The sequence below is a fragment of the Misgurnus anguillicaudatus genome, chromosome 5 (genome assembly GCF_027580225.2).
Source record: "Misgurnus anguillicaudatus chromosome 5, ASM2758022v2, whole genome shotgun sequence".
Lineage (NCBI taxonomy): Eukaryota > Metazoa > Chordata > Actinopteri > Cypriniformes > Cobitidae > Misgurnus > Misgurnus anguillicaudatus.
In genome coordinates this window covers 34789629-34816424 of record NC_073341.2, presented here as the reverse complement: position 1 = coordinate 34816424, position 26796 = coordinate 34789629, and the positions used below count along the sequence as shown (strand labels likewise).

Below are 26796 nucleotides of genomic sequence, written 5' to 3'. Positions count from 1 at the left end.
TAAAAAAATGAAGGAAATAAATAAATGCTCTTTAAAGTCTGTTCTCGTTTTAAATAAATCAAATACTTTTTGTTAACTAGTTATAACGTGAAAGAAAAAACAAGCAATAAAGTATGTTGTAAATTCTTAAGTATATTACTGTAAAATTTTGTACTCTATATATTGAATATATTACAGATGAGAAAGATTTCTAGCAATGTCGAGCGTGGATTGTTTCTTCAAAAAAAAAAAAAAAAAAAAAGTGTAACTTACTTGGCTTACAAAGTGGGTATTCATACACTAAGCCTATTTATATTCCTATAATTTATATGGATATAGTGATTTTCAAAGTCGGATTTTTTAAAGATTTTTCAAAGAGGTCATTCAAAGTGCTTTACATAGAAATGAGAAAACAATATATAAGAGAAAAAAAGTAAAAATACGAGACACACAAAGATAAATGATAATTTAAAATAACAATAAAATAAAATAAATGTGTAAATGTTTTAATTATATATTAATATTTTATTATTTGTTGATTATGATTTATTTTGTGCATGTTATATGTTATATAGATGTGTATACTGACTGCTTCAACAACAAAGAAAAAACATATTTTGTGTGACTTGTCAGTAAAGCTCTTTTTGATTGTAAAAGGCTCCTTCAGAATTTTTAAAGAGACTTTTATTTTGAAGAAGACAAAGAAACTTCAGATGACCGACTTCCCGTTAGCAACCAGGCCTGGCGTAACGGTTCCTATGCAAGATTTGTTGACGTTTGCTGTACGACCTTATACACCTACTTATATTTTTTACTGGTATTTTTACGATTATACAATAATAGACGTGAAAAGTGCATTGAGAAGGAGGACACAGTAATTAGCGCGACAGAGAAACCAGTAAAAAAGTTGCGTATTTGTCAGTTTCTCGTAACTATCAATATTATATTCATTTATTCTTCGTGTTTCAGCTTACAAAGCATTCAAGATGAGCGAACAACTTAAATTTATCGTTGAGCAGCTGAACCGAGAACCCTTTAAGAAAAATTTTAATCTTATTACCTTTGACTCACTGGAGCCGATGCAGTTACTGCAAATTCTAAACGATGTTCTGGCTGAAATCGATCCAAAAGTGAGTCCAAATATCTCATGCAGAAAAATGCATTACTGGTGTGTACATAAAACATAAAATCTTATCTAAATGCACGTGTTTTGTTGTTTCAGCAAGCTATAGATATACGCGAGGAAATGCCTGAGCAAACAGCCAAGAGAATGTTCACACTTCTAAGGATGCTGAAATACAAACCTCCTGGAGGCATTTCTGAAGTGTAAGACAAGAAGATTTAGAAGACCAAAGATGATCTTGTCTATCAAAAATCAAATACAGTATGCAGTAAAGTGCATAAACATTATCCTCGTATTATCCTCTCATACATAGTTTTGGGTTTCTCAACAGAAGTAGTTTTCGTCAGGGTTTGGTAACCGGGAGTAAGCCTGTGGTGCATCCCATCCTACACTGGCTGGTCCAGAGGATTCCCGAGCTGAAGAAGAGGGCTTACCTTGCTCGCTTCCTCGTCAAACTAGAAGTGCCTGCTGAGTTTCTCCAGGATGATATCATCGCTGAGACTTACCACCAGGTATGCCTGCTGAACATTTGGCTTTGTGTATTCCTGTGCTGTTTCACTAAACCCATTCTGGTACCAAATGACAAACATGTTCTCACTGTATGAAGTTTATCAAGCTGTTTTTATGCTTTTTTTCAAAGTATGAGGAGCTGGTGGAGACATTCAAGAACCTCCACAAGGAGTGTGAGCAGCTGAAGAGCTCAGGTTTCTCCACAGCTGAGATCCGTCGGGTAAGAAAGCACCTTTCCCTGTAAAAATTGATCCTGCATTAAAAACTGATCCTGATCCTGTAAAAACTGATCCTGCATTAAATGGGTCAGTGACCAAAACGGTTTGGCAAGATGAGAAGTTCAAAAATCTTTTTAAAAAACTTGTTTTAAAAGCATGCATCAGGTTTATTTTAATGCACATAGTGTATTTTATGTTAATTTTATGCAATAAAAAACATTTGCACCATTTTTATAAAGGTTAAGAATGGACCTGAAAATGTCAAATGGTGTAACCGCCAATTGCACCAAAGAATAAGAAATATTAAATATTTTATCCACCTTGATGGTTTGTAAGTGTAATCATCAACAAAAATCATTTTAAAATATCATTTTATTAGTTATTTCTAAATGTAAATTTTTATGCGTTTTTGTAATATTTGTCCTGACATATGCTGAAAACAGCTCTGTTTTCTAAGTAATATTTGACAAATGATGTAAACATTTATGTGGAAAAATCATATTACACTAAACTAGATGATTATATTTTATTCCACATTTTTTATGAATATATTTAAAAGGTCATGTTCGATTCCAGGGAACACACGTTGAAAAAAATGTATACCTTGTAATGCACTGTAAGTCGCTTTGGATAAAAGCATCTGCCAAATACCTAAATATAAAAAAACAATGTGTCTATGCAGGACATTGTGGCAATGGAGGAAGAGAAAGACCAACTCATCAAACGGGTGGAGCGTCTTAAGAAGAGGGTAAGGATTTCGTACATGTTTTTGTGTTTTTGAAACTATATACTATATACAATGAGTTTTTAACAGGGGAACCCTTGGTGGTCCTACAGGGGGTCCTCCAAATATAGTTTAATTCAAAGTTTTTTTTTTATGTAATTAGATGGCAAACAGAAATGCATTCCTAAGCTAATAATAAAAATTAAAATTTGATAAGTCAATTTAAAATGTTATTTAGTATGTTAACAGTATGTGACAATATATTGCAAAAATGATTATTTGCACAGAATTACAAAAATGTTCCCGGCTGAATAAGGACAGAAAATGTTAAAAGGTGTTCTCATTTGTGTTGGTTTAGGGCAGTGGTTCTCAAACTGGGGGGTGGGCCCCCTTCGTGTGGCGTGAGATGATGCCAAGGGTGCCCCAGTTTTATGACATGTTTTAAAACATGTTTTCTGAGTAATTAAACCTCAGAAATGTTACATTGTATAGTTTAATATAAGTGTGAATTTTCTTTGGGGTGACCACAAAGGGATGCATCCTAAACGGGGGGGTGCACGCCAAAACGTTTGAGAATCACTCATTTAGAGCCCTTGTCTTCTCTGGTGTGATGCTATGTTTTGTCCACTAGGTGGAGGGAGTGTCAAACCACCAACGCATGCTGGAGCTGGCCAGACAGTTAAGAGTGGAAAAAGAAAGAGAGGAATCTCTCGCTCATCAGAAACAGGAGCAGAAGAATCAGGTAGAGACAGTCTGAATGTTTTTGTGAATCTATTGATTCTCTGTTAACATGATCTACTGGATCACACCGTCTACTTGATGTTCCGGTGGTACAGGCTGTGATTTCTCTTTGGTGTAGCTTTTCCAGGCAGAACAGAGACTGCAAAGAGCTCAGCTTCAGCTAAAAGACTTGCAGCTGGCAGCTGCAGATGCGAAGCCAGAAAGTAAGTCAAGCAAGTCTATGTGGACACATGTGCACATCACAGATGATCTGTGGTGCTCACATGGGTGATGCAGGCCCAATCTTATTCTCCTCTGTAAATCCTAAAAACTCACAATTACATGTTACACATGGAAGTAATGGGGATGTGATCCTGATCCACAGGCCTCATGAAGAGACTTGAGGAGGACATCAAGTTCAACTCCTACATGGTGTCTGAGAAGCTGCCCAGAGAGCTGGAGAACATGAGAAAAGTTGTACAGTACCTACAAAAGGTGGCATCTGAACCAGCTATGGGCCAAGCAGAACTAAGGGAACTGGAGGAGAAGGTTAGCACACATGGGTCCTATCCTTATTTCTTCACCTTTCTCTAGGACAAACAGGTGGAAAAAGAACCTACAAAAGCTCACTTTTCTACAGCGTAAAAAGAAAGATGCATACTTAAAATGAATGCATACTTAAAAAATTCACTGAAGATGATATGCTATTTATCCGCCTTTACTATACTACTTTGATGCTGTATGACATACACATTTTTAATCTTGCATACTGTATAGTAGAGCTAGCATTTGTCTGTGGCTTGGGTTGCTGGAGTCACTGATGATCCATTGGTGTATGAGGAAAGCCTGGAGGATCATCAGTGACTCCAGCCACCCAAGCCCAGACTGCTTTCTCTTTCATAGCATCCCTGGACAGCTTTTCCCCTAAGGCTATCTGCGCCATGCACCACACTTTAACTTAGCAATTTCAACTTAACTGGACCAAAGTACCATGCAATGCACTTAAATACAATAATGAACTCTTTCATCATCTACTTATAATGTATTATGAGTACTATGTGTACAGTCTGCTCTTGTATGTTTATTATATACCGTACTTTCCGGACTATAAACCACACAGGAATATAAGCCACATCATTCAAAAATGCGTCATTAAGACGAAATAACATATATAAGTCACAGTGGACTATATGTCGCGTTTATTTAGAAAATTATTTCACAAAATCCAAACCGAAGAACAGACATTTAATCTGGAAAGGCAAGTTATTCAACTAAACAACAGCAGGCTGAATAGATGTCTGTACGTTTTAAGTAATATTATCAGTTATTTAAACGATAAACCATGGCATACAGAACTTACCTGGAAGTTTGAATATGCTAAATTAACCGAACAAGCCAACTAGCGTGAAGTTCGCATACTCGTCATTCCACGTTACAGAATCCATTGAATTACATAACTACAGAAGTAGCATATGGTGGACTCTTGCGGCTGTAGACGGTAATGTTGTCTCTTGCCTCATAAATGTCTAAATTAATTCATACTGACTTACAAGGCACACCTGACTGATAGACGCAGCACCAGCCAAGTTATGAAAAAAAAACGCAGCTTATAGATCGAAAAATACGATATATCATCTGTGTATACATTGTGTATGATGTATTTTGTTAGTTAGTGCAGTATGTTTAACTGTATCCTGCACTGTCTGAAGCAAACAATTAAAGGGACATTTTTTTGAAAATATACTCATTTTCCAGCTCCCCCAGAATTAAACATTTGATTTTTACCGTTTTGGAAACGGCGCTACCACTTTTAGCATAGTTTAGCATAATCCATTGAATCTGATTAGACCATTAGCATAACGCTAAAAATAACCAAAGAGTTTCGATATTTTTCCCATTTAAAACTTGACTCTTCTGTAGTTACATCGTGTACTAAGACCGACAGAAAATTTAAATCTGCGATTTTCTAGGCAGATATGGCAAAGATACTCTTTGGTTATTTTTTAGCGCGATGCTAATGGTCTAATCAGATTCAATGAATTATGCTAAGCTATGCTAAAAAGTGGTAGCGCCAGACCCGGAGATCAGCTGAATGGATTCCAAAAAGTTAAAAATCAAATGTTTAACTCTAGGGGAGCTGGAAAATTAGCATATTTTCAAAAAAAGTGGTGTCTCCCCTACTGAAAAATCCAGCTAAGACCAGCATAAGCTGGTAGCTGGTTTTAGCTGGTTTAAGGTGGTTTGCGCTGGTCCTCCCAACCTGACAAAGCTGGTCATGCTGGTGGGCCAGCTGGTCTTCCAGCCTGACCAGCTAAGTCCAGCTAGACCAGCTTAAAACATGACCAAAACACAACTAGACCAGCTTGCTACACCAGCAAAACCAGCTTCCTACACCAGCAAAACCAGCTAAAACCAAGCTGGAGACCAACTAAAACCAGCTTACCAGCTTATGCTGGTCTTAGCTGGATTTTTCAGTAGGGTCTTTAAGGCTTTCCCTCACCACTAAACGTCTACGTTTAGTGATGTGACAATAGAAGTGATTACATTTTTATTTTTAGGCCTGGAAATGAGTACAATTAAAGTCATGGAAAGTTCAATGCTGTATTCATGACTGACTGGAAATTTGTTAGTCAAAAGGTGTTTGAGCCCAAGTGAGCATCTGCTCTGCTGTGAAGTGTTACATTGATAATTGTTTCTAATTTTACTGTATTTTAACAGTCTCTACGTTCTTCTCAGCAAACTACTGTCTACTATTGAGATTTTCCTATTGAGGCTGGTCTGGGGCTTCCACACAATAACTTAAAAACGTCTTTGTTGCTTATTAGATCAGAGAAACCAACACAGAGATTAACCAGCTCATTGAGAAAAGGATGGTGCGTAATGACCCCATGGATGATAAACTCTCGCTCTTCAGACAGCAGGTCAGTAGCCATCATTATCACCTTTTTCTCTTATCACCTACTTTAGATGTCCCTAAAACAGGTGTCGCTCTTTAAATTTTTTCTTCCGCTTAAACTTGTTTTTCCTGGCAGGTTGAGTTATGTGTGATTTAGTGTTTGTTCCTTAAGCCTTTTAATCCAAATGTTCCCGAAAATGGAAACGTAGTCTATAAGTGACCACGTGACCCCTGGCCCTTACATTCATATGGAAAGAGGTTGTGTTTGTCCCAAAGATCTCAATGATTCAATTGCTAATGCAATTGTAGGGCCCTATGATTTCCGCAATGCGGAATCCAAGCATAAAAATGGAATTTACTTTACAAAGCGGAATGTCACTTTTAAAATCAGTCATTTTTAAAAGCCATTATAACTTATTTTCAAAAGCAATTTTTGGACCTGGTTTTATTAATCTGCAAATAAAATGACAGACATGTACAGAAACATTTTCATTTTGTGTAATGTTGGATGTAAAGAAAGGTAACTTTGGGATACTGGATACCACATGCAGGAAAAGGATTATCATAATGTCCTATATAGCAAAGAAATGCATTTTGCTCAATTGGAATCAACAAAGACCCCCATCATTTAATCTGTTTAAACAAATCTTAAATGAAACTTTAAGACTGGAACAACGCACATACGCCCTAAAAATAAGGGAGATGCATTCCGAAGGATATGGGAACCGCTTATGGACCTCTGATGCTACCATGTCATAATGGGGTTTGGCATGTTTACATAACATTCAAAAAAGATGAATTGTGATCTGTGACCATGGACTGACTTGATTTAATTTGCTGTATTTAGGGCTGTCATGGTTATGAAATTTGTCTGACGGTTAATTGTCTAAGAAATTGTGAAGATTAAATGCCTGTTTTAGGGCTTTGACGATTATGTTGATTGTCTGTTTTATTGCTTTGACATATAATTCTCATACATTTTTTTTTCATTGTTTATGAAATAATTTTCACACATTGTTGTGATTATTTAAATAAAATCTTTTGCAAGGTTTACCAGGCAGTAAATATTAATACACATAACATTTAAAAGTAATTTGATACTGTCTCGTTTATACAGACGCTGCAGCTCCCCCTTGTGTTTTTTAAAGAGATGTGCAATCATTGAGGTGATCTGAAATCATTGCGATGAGGTCAAACAATCGCGATGAGATGATTATTTAATCACTGTGACAGCCCTAGCTGTATTTTATTTGTATCTTTTTAATTATTTCTTTTTTCTGACTGCTATGTTAATACAATGTTAAAAATCAATAAAAAAATTGTTGAAAAAATAAAAAGAAAGGTAACGTTACGTTCGCTTCTCGTCATGCATTGCAAACAATGATAAGCGATGCCTCATCAGAGCGCAAGCAGGTTTCGTCAAAGTCCGGGATACAGCAGACAAAAAAGGTACATTATACTTTCGTCCCAAGATATCCAAATCTTTGCTTGGATTTTATATCAATTAATTAGTGAGTTATTCCAGATCTTAGCAGCAGTGTTTCATACAGTACAAACACTTGCTCTTTTACATTAAGTCGTGGCGTTCATATTGGAGTTTATGGGTGTCCTGATTCCATTCCAGCTTTCACTGTCAATAAATCAGCAAGGAGGGTAACTTTCAAACTCTGACTTGTTGCTTGTAGGCTACTATTATAGTCCGTAAGAAGGAGAGCAAGGTGGAGGAGTTGCAGGAGGCCCGTGAGGAGCTGGCAGCTGTGGAGAAAGAGCTGAACATGAAGAGCAGTCGGGCACGAGAGCAAGGTGGAGCAGAGCTGATCCGTGGGGATGAGGTATTTAACACACAAAACAGGGGCATGTGCTTTAATTTTCTCGGCCAAACTCTTATATAGTGATTCTTTGGTAAGGCTGTAATGAAGTATGGAGTTTTACAAAGTTTTAGTAGTGCACTGTAAAAAAAATTATTTTCAAGAAAAAGATTCTTAGTATTTTTGTCTTGTTTTTAGTAAAAATTAGAGATCGACCGTGTCAACAACCGATACTCATTTTTTTAAACCGATGCCAATAACAAATATTTGGATGCTTATGTGCCCGATAACCGATATGCTGAACCGATTTTTATTTACTGTTATACTTCTGTTTTCGACATAATAATTACTACAACACTACTGAACTGAACAAACCCTTATAATAATAATCATCATCACAATTACTCCCTCTTTGCATACAAAGTAATAAATAGAGTGGTCTGAAAGAGTGAAGAATAATATTAATTTAATGAATAATGTAGAAACTATATTCCCAATACATGGACCATTCCAAACACCCCTATCATTTCGTCAGAAATGGACTGATCCAAAGTTCGCGCTGCGGTTGGCAGCGGGAAAGAGAGAAATGTATAGCGGAGTTGGCTGCTTGTTATACATAGTTTATAGAGTAAAACAGATGGATTAAGTGCCTTTTTTGGAATAATATGGTTGTTTTGACCAGCAACATGTAGCCTTCAGCAGTAAAACAAGTAGTTAGCAAAGAGGTTTTACAAATAATATCACTGACTGGAATACTACATTCAGGAAAGTAACAAACAAAACGGCTTATATATCACTGAATTTCTTAACTGGTAATGTTATTTGATGTCAGAATAATTAAATTTTTGTTGTTATAGCTTATGAAATGGCTGTTGACAGCGCTGTTATCTATGCATTTACTCACGCATTAACTGTATCAAACTGTGACCGCTTGGGGAGGTAATAAATAATTAATTCATATCCACAGACATTTATATAGATATTTTAGCAAAATAATGTTTATCTGGTAAATTTTAATATAACTTAGGGTAAATCTTGTTAAAAGCTTCAGCCTTCAACCCCGGTAAGTGAACAGCACGTGATTTTGTGAGTTCCTCTCTATTCTTGGACAAACTGCATACATTTTTAATATATCAACTTATTTAACATAACATAGATTAATGCACAAATAAGATGTGTTATAAATGCCTCAGATGCAAAGTAAGTATACTCAAAGACCTTTTAATGAAGTCGCGTCACTACGCCGTCATATTTGCTGTGCACGCTGCTGCTGTGAGCTCCTCTCCAGATGCGTCCAGCGCGCAATTCTCTATTCTCTCGTTTATCGGTCAATCCGATATTACAAACCCGATATCCGATCATCGGAAAATGCTCAAATATCGGGGAAAATATCGGAAAACAGATGTATCGGTCGATCTCTAGTAAAAATATCTAAAAATTATTAAATTAATATGCTTTTTCTTGATTAACAAAACGACCCAAGAAAATAAGTCTAGTTTTTAAACCAAAAATATCACATTTAAGTGATTTTGTGCATAAAACAACCAAAAAGATCTGCCAATGGGGTAAGCTAATTTTTCTTGAATTTTTCTTAAATTTAGTGTTTAAGAAAAAATGTTAAGATTTTTTTGCTTACCCCATTGGCAGATTTTTTTTTTTTTTTTTGCTTGTTTTATGCACAGAATCACTTAAATTTGATATTTTTGGTCTAAAAACTAGACTTATTTTTAATATTTTTTTTCTTAAAAATATTTTTTGCAGTGTATGTACTAAATTCAAGAATCTTGAACTAACATTGTATGTGGATTTAATAGTAAAACGTGTTTTTAACATACTGTATGTTTAAATATCCTTACTTTCCAAATGTAAATTAAGTTTGTGGTCTTACCCAAAAGAGAAATCTTTACTATTAATTACACAGTATTAATAACAAATATGTCTCTCTCTTTAAAATGAGTTTATGGGTTGAAAGCGTCACCCCTCATTACCAGTTTTTCCAGGGATATGTCACTCTTTGTTTCTGACACCTATGAGCTGTCTTGTCTTAGCTCTTCTCTGTCTGTCTGCATGTTTTATGTATGCAGACGTTTCATCCCTGTCTGCTCTTGTGCAGAGATATTGGCAGGCTAAGCAGATAGAGCGGCACCCTACTAAAATAGAGCCCCCTCTCCCAATCCTGAACATCCAGTGATTTTATCAGCCTCCACTTGATAAGGCTCACTTCTGCCCATGGCCCATCCGAGCGTGAACAGCAGCAGCCAAGTGATGGATAGCTTTAACAGTAGACAATGTACATATGTGACAGGGATGTGCAGGTTGTGGAGATAGACAACAATATCCATGTATGGACAATATACAAGGATGAAAATGGGAATGGTTTAAAAGCAGTGAAAAAACCTAAGGCTGGGTACACACCAAAAGATTTTTTACATCTTTTTTACAAACATGAGGATAAAAAATCCTAGATTTAACTGCTTTGCTCCTATAGTGTGTGGTGTGCCATTATATGTCAAAGACAGCACACCACACACAAACAGATTTCTAACCAGAGTCTCAACTGTGAACACAGGAAATCCCACAAAATTTCACGAGACTTCAGAATAAGCATAGCGGACGATATGCAGGAAGACATTTCAATGATAGTGCTTGGAATAATTTTCACAAGACACGTTGTATAAACATTCGTGCTGTTGCCACAAATCAACAAGCTGATCCTCCATCTCTGCTGTCCAAATCAACTTGACTTTGCCGTTTCTCAATCCGAAGGCTGTAACCTGCGGAGGTCGCATAGGCAGGCTGCATACGTCATGAAACCTGGTTTATTGTGCTGGGCCATGACTGCTTCCATCTTCCCTCATCTCACTTTCTGATTGGATATGGTTTCGTTTCACGTGATAATCTCAAGAGCGTGCTCACGTTTGTCCTCGGGATTCTCCACACACATCAGGATTTCTGATTCGCGATTGGCACGGCTCCGACGTTCTTTTGAGCAGGTTCGGACACTCTTAACACACCTCACGTGAAGGGACAATCTGATAAAATTATCTGTAGAACCATCGCGATACTCGAGACATAGCTAGGATTGTCGGAAGGGGGGAAATCGGCCCAAAATCAGCCCGATTATCTTTTGGTGTGTACCCAGCCTAAGACCCAGCAAACTAAACACAGATGGATGATGGGTAAAGCTAGCAGAAAACTCATCTGAGAGTATCATCTTAAATAATTTACTGAAAGATGAGAGTCTAACTTTATAAGGGGTTGGAATTTAAAAAATAATAGGGACATGCATCTGTTTATTGCAATATGTTGGAGCACATCACATGCATATCTTTAAAGGGGACCTATCATGAAAATCGGGTCCTGGTTACAATTGGGTCCCCAGTGCTTCTATCAACCTAGAAAATGTGAAAAAACATCCCCTTGTGATGTCAGAAGGGGAAATACCACCCCTTAATCTGCACTATTTAACCACGGCACTGCCATTTAGTGCAGAGATCAGCTCATTTGCATGTAAAGGACACCCCCAAAACGGCACATTTTTGCTCACATCTACAAAGTGGCAATTTTAACATTATATAATACATTATCTATATGGTATTTTAAGCGAGAACTTCACATATAAATATGTACTCTCGGGACACTAAAGATTTATTTTACATCTTTAAAGTCTTGTGAAATGTCCCCTTTAATAATTTTTTTTCTAGACTTAAATCATTTGCAGTTTATTTTATTTTATGCATAGATACAGACAGACAGACCTACATATACACAACCCATTGGCAAAACCCATTACTTGAAGCATGTAATATAAAGGAGGAGCACAAAGATCACAACCCAGCATTATTAATGCCCCCATCCAATCCCCCAACCTTGTCTGCCCTTGCCATCCAAAAATATACAAACCATAAACTCTAACACACAATCTCCGCGTGCTCCTGGTGACATACGGCACATTGTGTGATTTCTGAGTTCGCTCTCAACATTTATAGCCATTGGCAGTACTAACAGAAGAATAGCCCGAGCGAGCAGGCTGCCAGATAAAGATGTTTTTTGTCCCTCCGGTGGCATGCCTGCAGGCTCAGGTTTCTTTTGTTGCCATCCACAGAGATGTCCCAGAGCCACCCTGGTTCGCCCTTTCTCGCACCCTCTCAGTATCCAAACCGGTTTTCTCCTTGAGTTTCGCACCTCACTGGAGAATGAGCCAAGGCCACAATGTTCTTCTGACTTTGTCTCGTCGCAACCCCGAATAGACACCATACCTTAAGTGGCACATGTGTGTGTGTGTGTCTGTATAGTTTTCCTGTGCTAGACGATGCTCTGCTATGTTTGCGGTAATTAGTGAGATAAAGTCACTGAGTCAAGGATCATTGTATTTCTGATCTGGGTTTATCCCTTCTGAAATAGCCCATCATCTCACTGTCCGTTCTCATAGCACAGCAGATTCTTCTGGATCTCTTTATGATGTTGGAGTTCATTTTCTCAGTATTTACTGTCGGAGAGTTTTTACTGAGTATTTGCTATCCATGTGGTGAAGTGAAGCTGTAGAGTTACAGTAAAGTAAAGATCATAGTAGTGGTATTGTTAGATCTAACAGTAAGAACAAACTTTCAAGAATTGCTCAAATTTAAAGGAATAGTCCATTTTCTTAAAAGAAAAATCCAGATAATTTACTCACCACCATGTCATCCAAAATGTTGATGTCTTTCTTTGTTCAGTCCAGAAGAAATGATGTTTTTTGAGGAAAACATTGCAGGATTTTTCTCATTTTAATGGACTTTAATGGACACCAACACTTAACACTTAAAAGTTAAGTAAAAAGTAAAAGTTTTTTTTAAACAGAGTTTCAAAGGACTATAAACGATTCCAAACGAGGCATAAGGGTCTTATCTAGCGAAACGATTGTCATTTTTGACAAGAAAAAATAAAAAATATGCACTTTTAAACCACAACTTTTCGTCTAGGTCCGGTCCAGCACGACCTAACGTAAATGCGTAGTGACGTAGGGAGGTCACGCGTTACATATATAAAACGCACATTTGCGGACCATTTTAAACAATAAACTGACACAAAGACATTAATTAGTATCAGTTGACATACAACGTAGAAACGGTCCTCTTTCAACACACTTGAAAGGACTGGAGGAAGAAGAGAAGTTGTAGTTTAAAAGTGCATATTTTTAATTTTTCTTGTCAAAAATGACAATCGTTTTGCTAGATAAGACACTTATGCCTCGTTTGGGATCGTTTAGAGCAGTGGTTCTCAAACTGGGGGCCGGGGCCCCCAGGGGGGCCGCGAGATGTTGCCAGGGGGGCCCCAGTTTTATCACATTTCATAAAACACATTATTTTTTCATGAATTCTGTGTAATTAAACCTAAAAAAAATAAGGCTACTAACCAACAGCACTACTTTGTAAACTTTAATATGTTTTGTCTAATTAAATATTACGTTTTAGAACAAATTTGTTATAAAAAAAATTTGGGGGGCCGCGAAGGAATGCACCATATACAATGGGGGCCGCACGCTGAAAAAGTTTGAGAACCACTGGTTTAGAGTCCTTTGATACTCCGTTGAAAAAAACTGTTGTGTTGAATTAAGTGTTAAGTGTTGGTGTCCATTAAAGTCCATTAAAATGAGAAAAATCCTGCAATGTTTTCCTCAAAAAACATAATTTCTTCTGAACTGAACAAAGAAAGACATCAACATTTTGGATGACATGGTGGTGAGTAAATTATCTGGATTTTTCTTTTAAGAAAATTGACTATTCCTTTAACATGATGATTGATGTTTTTTTGATGCCAATATGTTTTTTTTTAAAAAACTGGTAGTTCTCTAAAAATTACCACCAATATTGGTTTAACTCATTCCCCGCCAGTCATTTTTGAAAAGTTGCCCGCCAGCATTTTTTGTAATTTTCACAAAAGTTTCAGAAAATGCCTTCCAGGAAAATTTTCTTTTAAAAATATATAAACATACAAATATATTGAATGAAAGTACAGACCCTCTGCCTTCAAACAAACAAACAATAAACAAACAAAATGGGAAAAACGTTTCATCCTATCCATATTTTTTTCTCTGCTTATAAACTCTTAAATATGGGTATTTTTCTTTTTTTTTTTAGCAAAAAGCTAAAATAATTGCATTTTTGTGAAGAGTTGAATTTTATTAAACATCAGATTCAGAACGATTATCAAAATATATGCAGAGTTTAAAATTAGTACATAACATTTTGGTTTCAGTTTTTTCATAAATTGGGTAAGTGTGCATTAATCTAGTGGATTATCGTAATATTACAGATTAACATTAAAATTCATCAGGAACACGTTTTTTAATGCAAATGTTTTCTCTTAACTCTTTCCCCGCCAGCGTTTTTTTAAAAAGTTGCCAGCCAGCGCCAGCATTTTTCATGATTTTCACAAAAGTTTAATGCCTTCCAGAAAATGTTCTTCTTTAAATATATAAACAAACAATATATTAGATGAAAGAACAGACCCTCTGCTTTCAAACAAAAAAAAACATTTCATCCTACCTTCATTAGTTCTCTTGTAATCACCTCTCAAACATGGGTAGGTTTCTTCAAAAACACCCAATTTTGGGCAAAAAGCTGAGATAATTCCATTTTTGCGAAGGACTTTTGATAGAGATCAGATGCAGTGCGAACTTTAAAACATACACGGAGTTCTTTCTCTTTCATGTGAGGCGCTACTTCCGGGTTGTATAAGTTGCGGATTATCCTGGTGGATAATAGCGGTATTGCGGAAAGACGGAAAATCTCGTCATTGGCGGGGAAGCGTTTTCTCTTAATTGACGAGATATCTCGTCAATGGCGGCGAAAGAGTTAATTGAAGAGATAAGTCGTCAATGGCGGGGAAAGAGTTAAAGTCAATGTAAAGTAATTTCAGGAAATTGATGTAAACACACTATAAATGTTATAAATGTATTGCTGAAACATGTTACAAAGACTGAACCATGTACTATGAATTGTGGAGTTACACTGTTAAAAAGTTTTCCGCATTTTGTGTTCAGGATTATTTGGGCGGGGCTAAAACAGTAGCTTGATGACGCACTGGAGCCACTGAGCATGCCCCCCCCCCCCAATACAAATTGTAAAGCGCTTTGGATGACCATAGGTCTGTTAAAAGCGCTATATAAATGCAGTCCAGTCCATTTACAATCACGATCATCCATTCAGGTTGTAGCAGCATTTAAATATTGTGAGAGATAGCATGTTTTAATATTCTTACCTTACCAATCTGTTACGTCCTGTTCAAGCAGAGAGATAGCAGCTTTCCCGTAAGTGGTTGTGGTTTCAGTGCTGAAAGCGGACACGCCCCTAGCATTTGAGAGCAGAGAATCCTGTCTGTTTTTCCAAGATTTTGAGTTTATTTTATTTACTTGGTGTTTTTTAATCATTCAGATTTGACTGGGTGGTTAAATATCAAATTTTTCTGTGGTGTCACAAACTGAGAACACATTAAATATCAGACTTTACATGGACTTTAAAGTTATTTTTATTATTATTTGTAATATATGAATATATTTTTAAATATTATTTTGTATAGATTTTTAAAGAGCACCTATTTCATTGCTAAAATAACGTTATTTTGTGTATTTGGTATAATACAATGTGTTTGTGTGGTTTATGGTTAAAAAAACTACATACCATACATTTTTGTAGCTTCAGATTTCACTCTCTTCCTGAAACGCACGGATTTGAAAAGCTCATTTGGCCAGCTAATTTGTACGTTGCGATTGGCCTAAATACCAGCCAGAAATAGACGCTCCTTACCATGTTTGAAAGATTCGGTTGCTAACAGGGGTTAACTTATAGACTGTGAGTCCGAAGCGGGGGTAATTATGATAATGTCGGTCTTCTCTACATCACCAATCTCAGGAAGTAAACTTTTGCCTACAATCCGTGTGTTTGTTGTAGTCCAAGAAAAGAGATTTACGTTGGAGACAAACGATAACTCGCGTCATCGTTTACTTTGTACCTTTTACATATCATTAAAGGTGCAGTGTGTAATTTTAAGAAGGATCTTTTGACAGAAATGCAAAAATAATATACAAAACTATATTATCAGGGGTGTATAAAGACCTTTCATAATGAACCGTTATGTGTTTATTGCCTTAGAACAAGACCTTTTTATCTACATACACGAGGGTCCCCTTACATGGAAGTTGCCATTTTGTGCTGCCATTTTTTTACAGAAGCCCTTAAAGGACAATTTTTTGCCAAGTTGTCTCCAACGATGACATGTTTGTCCTTCTCTATGTGTTTCAAAAGCGAGGGGTGAGCCGTGGACTAAGCCGTTGGTTGCAATTTCGCAACCTCACCACTAGATGCCGCTAAAATTTACACACTGCACCTTTAACATGTACTAATACACACTTACACACCAAAGGAAATTTGAGTCGGACAATAGGTGCTCTTTAATATAATATTCCTGTAGCTCAGTGGTAAACCAGTAGGTTTGCAGCACTAAAGTATTGTATTTTTAGTATTATTGTTGTATTATATTATTGCATTACTATCTGTTTTCCAATTAGTTGTTTATTGTGAAGCACATTGGTCAACTTGTGTTGTTTTAAATGGTGCTATATATAAATATATAAATAAAAAAATATATAAATATATATAAATAAAATTGCCATTGCCATAAAGGTTGTGGGGGTTAGGTTCGATCCCAGGGAGCACATGTACTGATAAAATGTATACCTTTTAATTGGATAAAAGCATCTGCCAAAAGCATACATATATAATATATATAGAAGAGCTCAGATGCAAAAGCCGCTAAAAGCCACCATTTTTGTCAAAAATGAAATAATTATATGAACGAAAGCTCTCAGCATGTATTATACTATATTCATCAAATACTTTCGCTTCAAATCTGCTTAATCTGGCCTCAGGCCACTCAGAAATACCAGTTTGATGGCAGAATCCATTAAAACCTATGTCGATTTTTCTAAAGTAATTTTTTTCCAAAAAAGCTTGCATGTACTTAGAGGGTTTTGCAGTTAAAGACAGTCAAATTTGTTAAATACCAATAAAATGATCAAAGTGACATTTATTGCCATTAAAGTAAACTTACTGAACCTAAACATAAAAGCCTTATACATTTTTTTATATTTATTTTTTATAATCAAGATGGCTGTCTTATTTTCTGTGTTTCATTGTAGTTCAAGCGGTATGTGGCTAAGATGCGAGGCAAGAACAGCATGTATAAGAAGAAACGTCAGGAGATGGCTGAGCTGAAGGCAGAGTATGGGGTTCTCCAGCGGACTGAGGAGATTCTGAGAGATCGACACACAGCTGGACAACAGCAGCTGGTAAACACACAGACCCTGATGAGCTTCTCTACCTTCCTAGTCTTGACTTCAAAAATTTCTAGTCTATTTGACAATAGGTTACAGAACGTTTGTTTGGTTTTAGAAGTGGTTTTGTAAACTTGGTTCCGCAGAAATTTGACACAACTATTCATGGTGCATTATTATTAAATACTTTATGTTTCAGTTTAACATTTGTGACACTGAACCACAAAACCCGTCATAAGTCGCACGGGTATATTTGTAGCAATAGCCAACAATACAAATTTTGTAAATTTCCTACTGTTAATACATCAAAAATGTATTGATCATTATTATAGGCGGAGTGCACAATGTTTGAAAAACGCTTTGGAAAAGGGACTCGGGCCGACTAACAAAGCACACTTGTAACCAATCAGCAGTTAAGGGGCGTGTCTTCTAACCGACATCCTTGCCGGGGTTGCATATGTGTGGGGCGAGTCTATCAAAAGAAGGTCAAGATTCTATTGGGGTAGGGACGTGTTTGTTTAGGTGATTTTAAATGTTAACATTGGCTTTCAAACATTGTTCACTCCGCCTTTAATGTGTGTTGCTTCATTTGGACAACTTGGACAAGGTGATTTTCTGCCAAATATTGTCCTATCCTAACAAACCTTACATCAGTGGAAAGCTTAGTTATTCAACTTTTGAAATATAAATTTATGAAGGGTGTTACGGTCCAGGGTCACATATACTGAATTGAGGAAAATCAAACCAAACAATTTAAACCAAGTAGGTTTACCTAACTTCCTGTATTATATCTGTCCCAACAGCCTGTAATATTCCTCTCGCCCAAATCCCTGCTCGTTGAGTCCTAATGCATTATGTGTGACCACAGCTTTCACTGTGACATGATCTGCCTCGCTCGCACTCATCTCTGTCCATTTAAATCGCATTAACGCTGAAGTTACAGCATCTTCCTGGAAATGATTTCACACCCCTGAACCGTCCCTGCCTTCGAGTCGCTGATAGCCCATTTGACGCAGAAAGGCTGAGCTGGGACTATATTTGTGATCGTGCCATTTGCTCGCTGTCTGACGCTGTTTTTTTGGAGTGGGGGAATTTTACTTCTTTGGATTGCAGTTAGTTGCACAAGCGTGGGCCAGCCCTCCGCTTGGCACCTGATGTTCAGTTTCCCTCACTCACTCATCAATCAATCAATCAAATCCTTAACAGAGTCGTTTCCTTTCATGTCATGTCATAGCAAAGTGCATCTATATCAAGATCGCAAATGCATTAGCCAATAAACGTGTCACAAATCTAAAGACGGATTGACGCCTTCAAGTACACAAAAAGTTTCAAAGAAATAAGTTGAAACGGTTCCCCTCAAAAAGGGATTCCATCAAAATATGAAGTCCCCTCGGTACCCAAACACATTACTTTACATTGCATTTTGTAATGCTGAGCCCAGGTTGTTTGGCTGGCACGACCCTTCAGATTTTACAGTGTTTTTACAGTGCTTTACCCTATATTAAACAGGATATTAAGAAGGTAATGTGGCTGTGAATGTAGACAGACAGTGTTTTTCTAATAAAAAAAGTTTATTTTGTGGGCCAAAATGTAAAAGCTTGCAGCCAAAACATTTACAGAATTGATATAATAAAAATGGTTTACTCTAAGAGCTAACTAAAAGATATTTTCGAAAACTGATGCAATTTAATTTGTAAGGGAAACAAATGTTTGTTGTTCATGCGTTTGTTGTTTGTGTTTTGGTGTTTAGCAATCTCTGGAGGCCCAGCGGGGAATCTCAGGCTACAGCGATACTCAGGAAGAACTGGAAAGAGTTTCCGCTATCAAGAGCGAGCTGGACGAGATGAAGGGACGAACGCTGGACGACATGTCTGAAATGGTGAGCTTGGACAGGCAGATCGAAAGTAGACTCATTAAAGTGATAGTTTACCCAAAAATGAAAATTTCTTTTCATCATTTCATCACCAAAGACTTTCTATATTTTTCCTATTTAAAACTTGACTCTTCTGTAGTTAGCCATATCTGCCTAGAAAATCGCAACTTTTAATTTCTGTCGTTCTTAGTACACATTGTAACTACAGAAGATTCAAGTTTTAAATAGGAAAAAAATTGAAACTCTTTGGTTATTTTTGAGCATGATGCTAATGGTCTAATCAGATTTAATAGATTATGCTAAGCTATGCTAAAAGTGGTGCCGCCAGACCCGTAGATCAGCTGAATGGATTCCAAGATTGTTAAAAATCAAATGTTTAACTCAAGGGGACCCGAAAAATGAGTATATAAAATAAGTGGGGTGTCCCTTTAATTAAATATATTTTTGAATATATTTTTAGTTAACCACCAAATACATTTTTAATTTTACAACCCGTCAAAAAATATATTTTCCTGGCCAAAATATAAAAGTTTGTAAAAAAAAAAAAGTATAAGAATGTTTAAAATATACAATTATAAGTATATTTTTGCAGTTAAAAATATTTTCAAATCTGTTATGTTGGTTTGTAACATACAACGTTTTTCTTTCAATGCGATGTGAATATAAATGCTTTAAAATATATTTCAAAATATACAAAAAAATGGCAAACTAAATATATTGGTGAAAAATACATTTTTGTAAACATGTTTCAAAATATATTTCAGTACATATATTTTTTTTAAATAAATTTTAAATTATATTAGAAAATATATTTTTTGCCATATGGTGTGCATGCATAGTTTTAGTTTCTACAGTTTTGTTGTGAAATTCTCTCTAGTTTGTGAGTTGCTGAAGCTTCTGATAAATGCAAATAAATGTTTTGTCAACATACATTAATGAATATTAAGGAGGTAATAAACTTTATAGTTGAGTTTTTATGCCATGTGGGTGCATGATTTCTCTGGTACAATCCTACACTGCAAAAAATGATTTTCAAGAAAAAACAATTCTTAGTATTTTTGTCTTGTTTTCAGTAAAAATATCTAAAAATTCTTAAATTAAGATGTTTTTTCTTGATGAACAAAACGATTTTGATTTCTTGATTTTTCTTGAATTTAGTGTTTAAAAAATTTTTCAAGATTTTTTGCTTACCCCATTGGCAGATTTTTTGCTTGTTTTATGCACAGAAGCACTTAAATTTAAATATTTTTGGTCTAAAATCTAGACTTATTTTCTTGGGTCATTTTGCTCATCAAGAAAAAGCATCTTAATTTAAGAATTTTTAGATATTTTTACTGAAAACAAGACAAAATACTAAGATTTTGTTTTTCTTGAAAATCATTTTTTGCAGTGTATTGAGATCCACTGCAAAAAATTACTTTCTTACTTAGTGTTTTTGTCTTGTTTTCAGTAAATATATCTTAAACATTCTTCAAGAAAATACATCCTAATTTAAGAAGTTTTAGATATTTTCACTGAAAACAAGACAAAAATACTAAGTTAGGAAGTAATTTTTTGCAGTGTACTCATGTATATTTTTTAAAGTCAGTAGGAGCTGTTTGGTCAAAAGCAAATATTTTATTCTAATAAATGTTTTAGTCATTACTGTTAAATCAAGCTACATGACATTTAAGTTTAAGAATAAATAGTGAAACCGGAACTGGGTCTAATACCAAGAGTAATGGGAGTGAGAACTGTATTTAGCTGCAGTGTGAACATGGCCAGACATAATTCAGATTCGGTAATGAAGAACGTCTTTGTTAATTTCAGGTAAAGAAGCTGAATTCAGTAATAGCAGAGAAGAAGTCTGCACTATCTCCACTGATAAAGGAACTGAGAGCTTTGAGACAGCAACACGCAGTGAGTGACTGTTTAGCATCAGGAGAGATACTGGAAATACAAAGCTGTTTGTTTCATACCCCCATACTGAGAATCACTATTAACTATCAGATCTAAATGTGATGTGACTGTCAGACTGTCTTTGCTTCATTAAACAGGAACTTGCTCCAGACTACGAGCAAAGAAAGGCTCAGTATGATACCTGTGCCGCAGGACTGGAGAGCAACAGATCCAAGCTGGAACAGGTATTAGGGGTCTCAAACAGTGTTATGTGGGTCACCTGGGTGATAGTACAGCATCCTGTAGGGACATTTCAAATGCTGCGTCCGAAACCGCCTACTTTCATACTACATAGTATGCAAAAAGCACTACTTTGCCCACTATATAGTATGGAAGTAGGCGGTTTCGGACGCAGCGCAACTCATGAGTTGACAGGAAGTAATTCTTTAATTCATACTAATTCTATTTTCTAATGCATTTTGCTAAATATTTCTTAGCACAACCTGGTAAACAATGATTGTCATGATCTTTTACAGGAAGTCAGGACACTCCGGGAGGAAATAGCACAGGAAGAAAGCCGATATCATTACATTAATTGCATGAAAGAGGTAAAAAAAAACATGTTCCTAGAGATCTCCGGTCATATGTTTTTGTCTTACACTTTTCCCAACCACCACCTTACAGATTATTGAGAGTCAAATTCAAAGAGCAGAAAATCAGAGTAAGATCGGTCAATCGATGGACTTACAGGTGCGGCGGACCGCTCTCAGGTAAGCAACTGGAGATATATTTGCTTTTGATTAACAGTGAAAATACAGACATGCACAAATACTCGAACTCTTTTGTTGTCTAACTGACAAACACTTGATTCCTGAGAGACCCTTTTGAGCTTGTAGCTCTCAGCATGCCTGCCTGTTGCTCAGAACCGTGGGTTGTTTTTTTATTTCTTTTGTTCCAGTAACGTTTAAAGTAGCTTTTTGACTATTACTGATCTGTGCAACCTACACATTTGAAATGCTGCAGTATTTCTGCTGAATGTGGAGGTGGGTGGTTGCCTTATGGTTAAGGGTCTGGGCTACTAACACAAAGGTTGCAGGTTCAATTCTAAGTAGGAGTGACTCAGGAGCTGGAAAATTGTTCTTTTACTATTAAATAAAATTTTTGCTGTAAGCAGTGAAATGAAAGTCTGTCTATTTAGAGGCCTGTTTGAGAAAAAGATGTATGCGCACCGTCTGATTTTTGTAAACGCGCATAATTTGTGCGCGGACGTCACATCACGCTTGCTTGTACAGGAGTATGCAGTATGTAGGGCAGGAGAGGCATTGCAATTTGTCACAATGCGCATGCATCGAACGTCTTTGTCCACATATGAATCAAATAAATTACTGTATGCTTTGCAAGGCTGTGCGGTTGAATGTACGCTCACATTCGCGTTAAAAACGCACTCTATGGACTGGTCATATAATTAGAATATCATCAAAAAGTGTATTTATTTCACTAATTCCATTCAAAAAGTGGAACTTGTATATTATATTAATTTATTACACACAGACTGATATATTTCATATATGTTTATTTTGTTTTAATCTTGATGATAATAACTGACAACTAAGGAAAATCCCAAATTCAGTATATCAGAAAATTTGAATATTGTGAAAAGGTTCAATATTAAAGACACCTGGTGCCACACTGTAATCAGCTAATTATTTCAAAACACTTGCAAAGGCCTTTAAATGGTCTCTCAGTCTAGTTCTGTAGTCTACACAATCATGTGGAAGACTGCTGAGTTGACAGTTGTCCAAAAGACGACCATTGAAATCTTGCACAAGGAGGGCAAGACACAAAAGGTCATTGCAAAAGAAGCTGGCTGTTCACAGAGCTCTGTGTCCAAGCACATTAATAGAGAGGCGAAGGGAAGGAAAAGATGTGGTAAAAAAGTGTACAAGCAATAGGGATAACTGCACCCTGGAGAGGATTGTCGAACAAAACCCATTAAAAGACGTGGGGGAGATTCAAAAAGAATGGACCACTACGCACAGACATATGCAAGACCTGGGTTTCAGCTGTCGCATTCCTTGTGTCAAGCCACTCTGGAACAATAGACGTGTCAGAATTTTTGCATTTCCTTTATAATCAGGGTTCCAGAGTCTGAAGGAAGAGAGGAGAGGCACACAATTCATGTTGTTTGAGGTCAAGTGTAAAGTTTCCACAGTCAATGATGGTTTGAGGTGCCATGTCATCTGCTGCTGTTGGTCCACTGTGTTTTCTGAGGTCCAAGGTCAACGCAGCTGTATACCAGGAAGTTATAGAGCACTTCATGCTTCCTGTAGCTGACCAACTTTATGGAGAGGCAGATTTCATTTTCCAAAAGGACTTGGCACCTGCACTAGGGTTGCACGATTAATCGGAAAAAGAATCACGATCTCGATTCGTACATACATGCGATCCTCTTTGTAAATGACTGCGATTCTCTTGCATGTACAGTATTTCCCTGTATTCAGATACTGCATTCACGTGTTCACGTATTTACATGATTATATTTACATGATTACAACAACAATCCAAATGTTATGTCAGTTAAACTTGCTTACACTCACACAGTGTAAAACCAAATCCTATTCATTCACCAATCAGACCCGATCGTTTCTCTCTTTTCTTCTCCTCATTTGCTGCGTTTGGCTGTCACTCGCGTGACGTGGAACAAAGCGGCAAACCTAAACACATAGATGAAAATATGAGAATCGTTTGAGAGAATCGGGATCTCAATTCCCATGGAGAAAAATTGTGATTCACATTTTAGCATGGATCGTGCAGCCCTAAAGCCCGATTTATAGTCGTGTGTAAGTTCTACGCCGTAGCCTGACATGCACCTCGCAAAAATTTTAACAGCGCGTCAGATCTACGCGGACCGCAAGTGGTGTGATTGGTCCACCAGACGCAGAGGACGACGCAAAAGTATAAATGAAAACCGACGTGGAACCTACATCGTCGCGGCTACGCCGTAGGACCTAAGCACGACTATACCGAGCCCTTAAGCTGCACAGAGTGCCTAAGCTACCAGTACCTGGTTTAAGGACCATGGTATCCCTGTTCTTAATTGGCCAGCAAACTCGCCTGACCTTAACTCCATAGAATGGATGGGGTATTGTGAAGATGAAGATGCAATATGCCAGACTTACCAATGCAGAAGAGCCGAAGGCTTATATCAAAGCAACCTGGGCTCTCATAACACCTGAGCAGTGCCACAGACTGATCGACTCCATGCCACGCCGCATTGCTGTAATTCAGGCAAAATGAGCCCCAACTAAGTATTGAGTGCTGTAGATGCTCATACTTTTCATGTTCATACTTTTCAGTTGGCCCAGATTTTTAAAATCTTTTCTTTGTATTGGTCTTAAGTAATTTTCTAATTTTCTAAGAGATACTGAATTTGGGATTTTTCTTAGTTGTCAGTTATAAACATCAAATGTAAAATAAATAAGCATTTGAAATATATCAGTCTGTGTGTAATGAATGAATATAATATACACGTTCACTTTTTAAATGGAATTAGTGAAATAAATCAACTTTCTGATGATATTCTAATTATATGACCAGAACCTGTATACTCCAGGCTTAACATTATTGTAAATCAGCTTTTGTTTTCCACTGTATAAGGAGATTATATCCCCCTGTTCAGACCATCAGAGACTTTCTTGCCGTGTACCGCCAGTTTCTTTTAATGAGGTCATTAGGAGGTGTTTTTGAAGGATAAGTCCGTTTTCTTAAAAAGAATCCAGATGGTTTGCTCACCACCGTGTCGTCCGGGGTGTTGGTGTCTTTCTTTGTTTGGTGGAGAGGAGATTGTGTTTTTTGAGAAAAACATTCCAGGATTTTTCTAATTTTAATGGACTTTAATGGACTCCAACACTTAACCGTTTTAATGCAGTTTAAAATTGCAGTTTCAAAAGACTCTAAATGATCCCAAACAAGGCTTAAGGGTCTTATCTAGCGATACGATTGTCATTTTTGGCAAGAAAAATAAAAAATATGCACTTTTAAACCACAACAACTTGTCTTCCTCCGGTCGTGTGACCTCACGTAATACGTCATCACGTCAAGAGGTCACGGATGATGTATCCCAAACTTTGCTCCAGTGTTTACAAGTGTTAAGAAAGTTCCGACGTTGTTGTATGTCGAATGATACTAATTAATGTCTTTGTGTCAGTTTATTGTTTAAAATGGTCCGCAAATGTGCGTTTCATATATGTAACACGTGACCTTTCCACGACATTACGCAATTACATGAGGTTGCGCTGGCTCGTCACAGCCGGAGGAAGAAGAGAAGTTGTGATTTAAAATTGCAAAAATGACAATCGTTTCGCTAGATAAGACCCTTATGCCTCGTTTGGGATTGTTTAGAGTCCTTTGAAACTGCTATTTTAAACTGCATTAAAACTGTTAATTGTTGGGGTCCATTAAAATGAGAACAATCCTGGAATGTTTTCCTCAAAAAACATAATTTCTTCTCAACTGAACAAAGAAAGACATCAACATTTTGGATGACATTGTGGTGAGTAAATTATCTGGATTTTTTTAAGGAAATGGACTAATCCTTTAAATCTGGTAGTCATAAACAACAAGGGATTGATATCGTGATTTGCTCTTATTGGTAGTTGCTCATCATTTGCATAAAGTTTAACTTTTCTCAACTTTGGTTACGTCGCTGGACATGCCCAATCGGATCGCCAACGGTCACTGTTGCTGGAAGCCACCAAGCTTTCATTGATTAAAATGAAAAAGATCATGTCGCTCTGCTACTCCTAGTCGCTGGTGGTCTGAACGGGGCATAACGCTTAAATAAACAGCATAATAATTAGCAAATAATGACAGAATATTTATTTTTGATTGAACTAATCCTTTAAATCATTCTTGTAAATATTTCCTTTGCAGAGAGAAGTACATTACACACATAGCAGAGCAGGAGTCCTTAGGCAAGGTGAGTAGAGCATCTTCTTTCACCGTCTGTGACACTCCCTTCCGTTTTACTGACTTTATCTAATCTGTTGGGGTCAACTTGGTGTTAGTTAAGAGTGGGGGCCTAGTTACATTTCTGCCAAAACCTGTGGAGTATGCAGTCGATGTCATGGCACATTGTGCCAGAGTTAGAACAAAGCTTGTGTAATCATTGCACCGATGTACCACCGGTAGTCCACCCTTTCAACACTCTGCAAGAGAGATGACGGTATGCCAAGCTGTCCCGTAACTGCTAGTCCTGCCCTTTGACTGTTTACCGCTCATACCCTAGAAGCTCTTTAAATCCATGAGTTTAACAGTAATTTCTATAATAAATTTAATGGCTTGGCAAGAATTTAAAATTCTGATAGTGGTTCATAGGTCATTGTTTTGTCAACCTCGCTTTGAACGTATGTAAAAACAGGTGAGCCTGTGAATGTTGTTCAAAGCCGATTTTGTCTTTGGGCTCACAGGTTCTGCGTCAGCAAGTGAAACAGGTGCGAGAGAACCAGGAGCCCAACACGAAACAGATGAAGATGTGGAAAGACCTGGAGAAGCTGTTGGAGTGTAAGAAACAGTGCTACCTCAAGGCACAGAGCCAAGCTCCTATTGGACATGTTATCCAAGATGTGGGCAAGGATATGCTGGTTCTGTGAAGCCATTTTGCTAGTAAAAGTGAGAAGAACCTTTCAATTTCAGTTTGTAATGGTGTACATATGTCTTTCTAGTCATTAGGAAATAACATTTTTGTATGTTAGT

At 36.8% G+C, this 26796-nt stretch overlaps 1 protein-coding gene across 1 annotated transcript; it reads left to right on the top strand.

The window, feature by feature from the left end:
- Positions 1 to 677: 677 nt before the first annotated feature.
- ift81 (intraflagellar transport 81 homolog) lies at positions 678 to 26782 on the top strand. Its single transcript, XM_055168066.2, has 19 exons — positions 678 to 761; positions 949 to 1109; positions 1202 to 1305; positions 1434 to 1614; positions 1743 to 1832; positions 2513 to 2578; positions 3186 to 3296; positions 3414 to 3498; positions 3660 to 3823; positions 6100 to 6195; positions 7856 to 8002; positions 17157 to 17306; positions 19042 to 19170; positions 20974 to 21063; positions 21201 to 21287; positions 21579 to 21650; positions 21727 to 21812; positions 25975 to 26020; positions 26511 to 26782. Exons 2-19 carry the CDS (start codon positions 966 to 968, stop codon positions 26691 to 26693), a joined length of 2031 nt encoding a protein of 676 aa, XP_055024041.1. The 5' UTR covers positions 678 to 761; positions 949 to 965; the 3' UTR covers positions 26694 to 26782.
- Positions 26783 to 26796: the final 14 nt, after the last annotated feature.

Bases quoted from the DNA above. Each gene is read 5' to 3' on its own strand.
- ift81 (XM_055168066.2), top strand. From the start codon at position 966: ATGAGCGAACAACTTAAATTTATCGTTGAGCAGCTGAACCGAGAACCC. The intron at 1,110-1,201 runs GTGAGTCCAAAT...TTGTTGTTTCAG, and splicing joins TGGCTGAAATCGATCCAAAA to CAAGCTATAGATATACGCGA. The intron at 8,003-17,156 runs GTATTTAACACA...GTTTCATTGTAG, and splicing joins AGCTGATCCGTGGGGATGAG to TTCAAGCGGTATGTGGCTAA.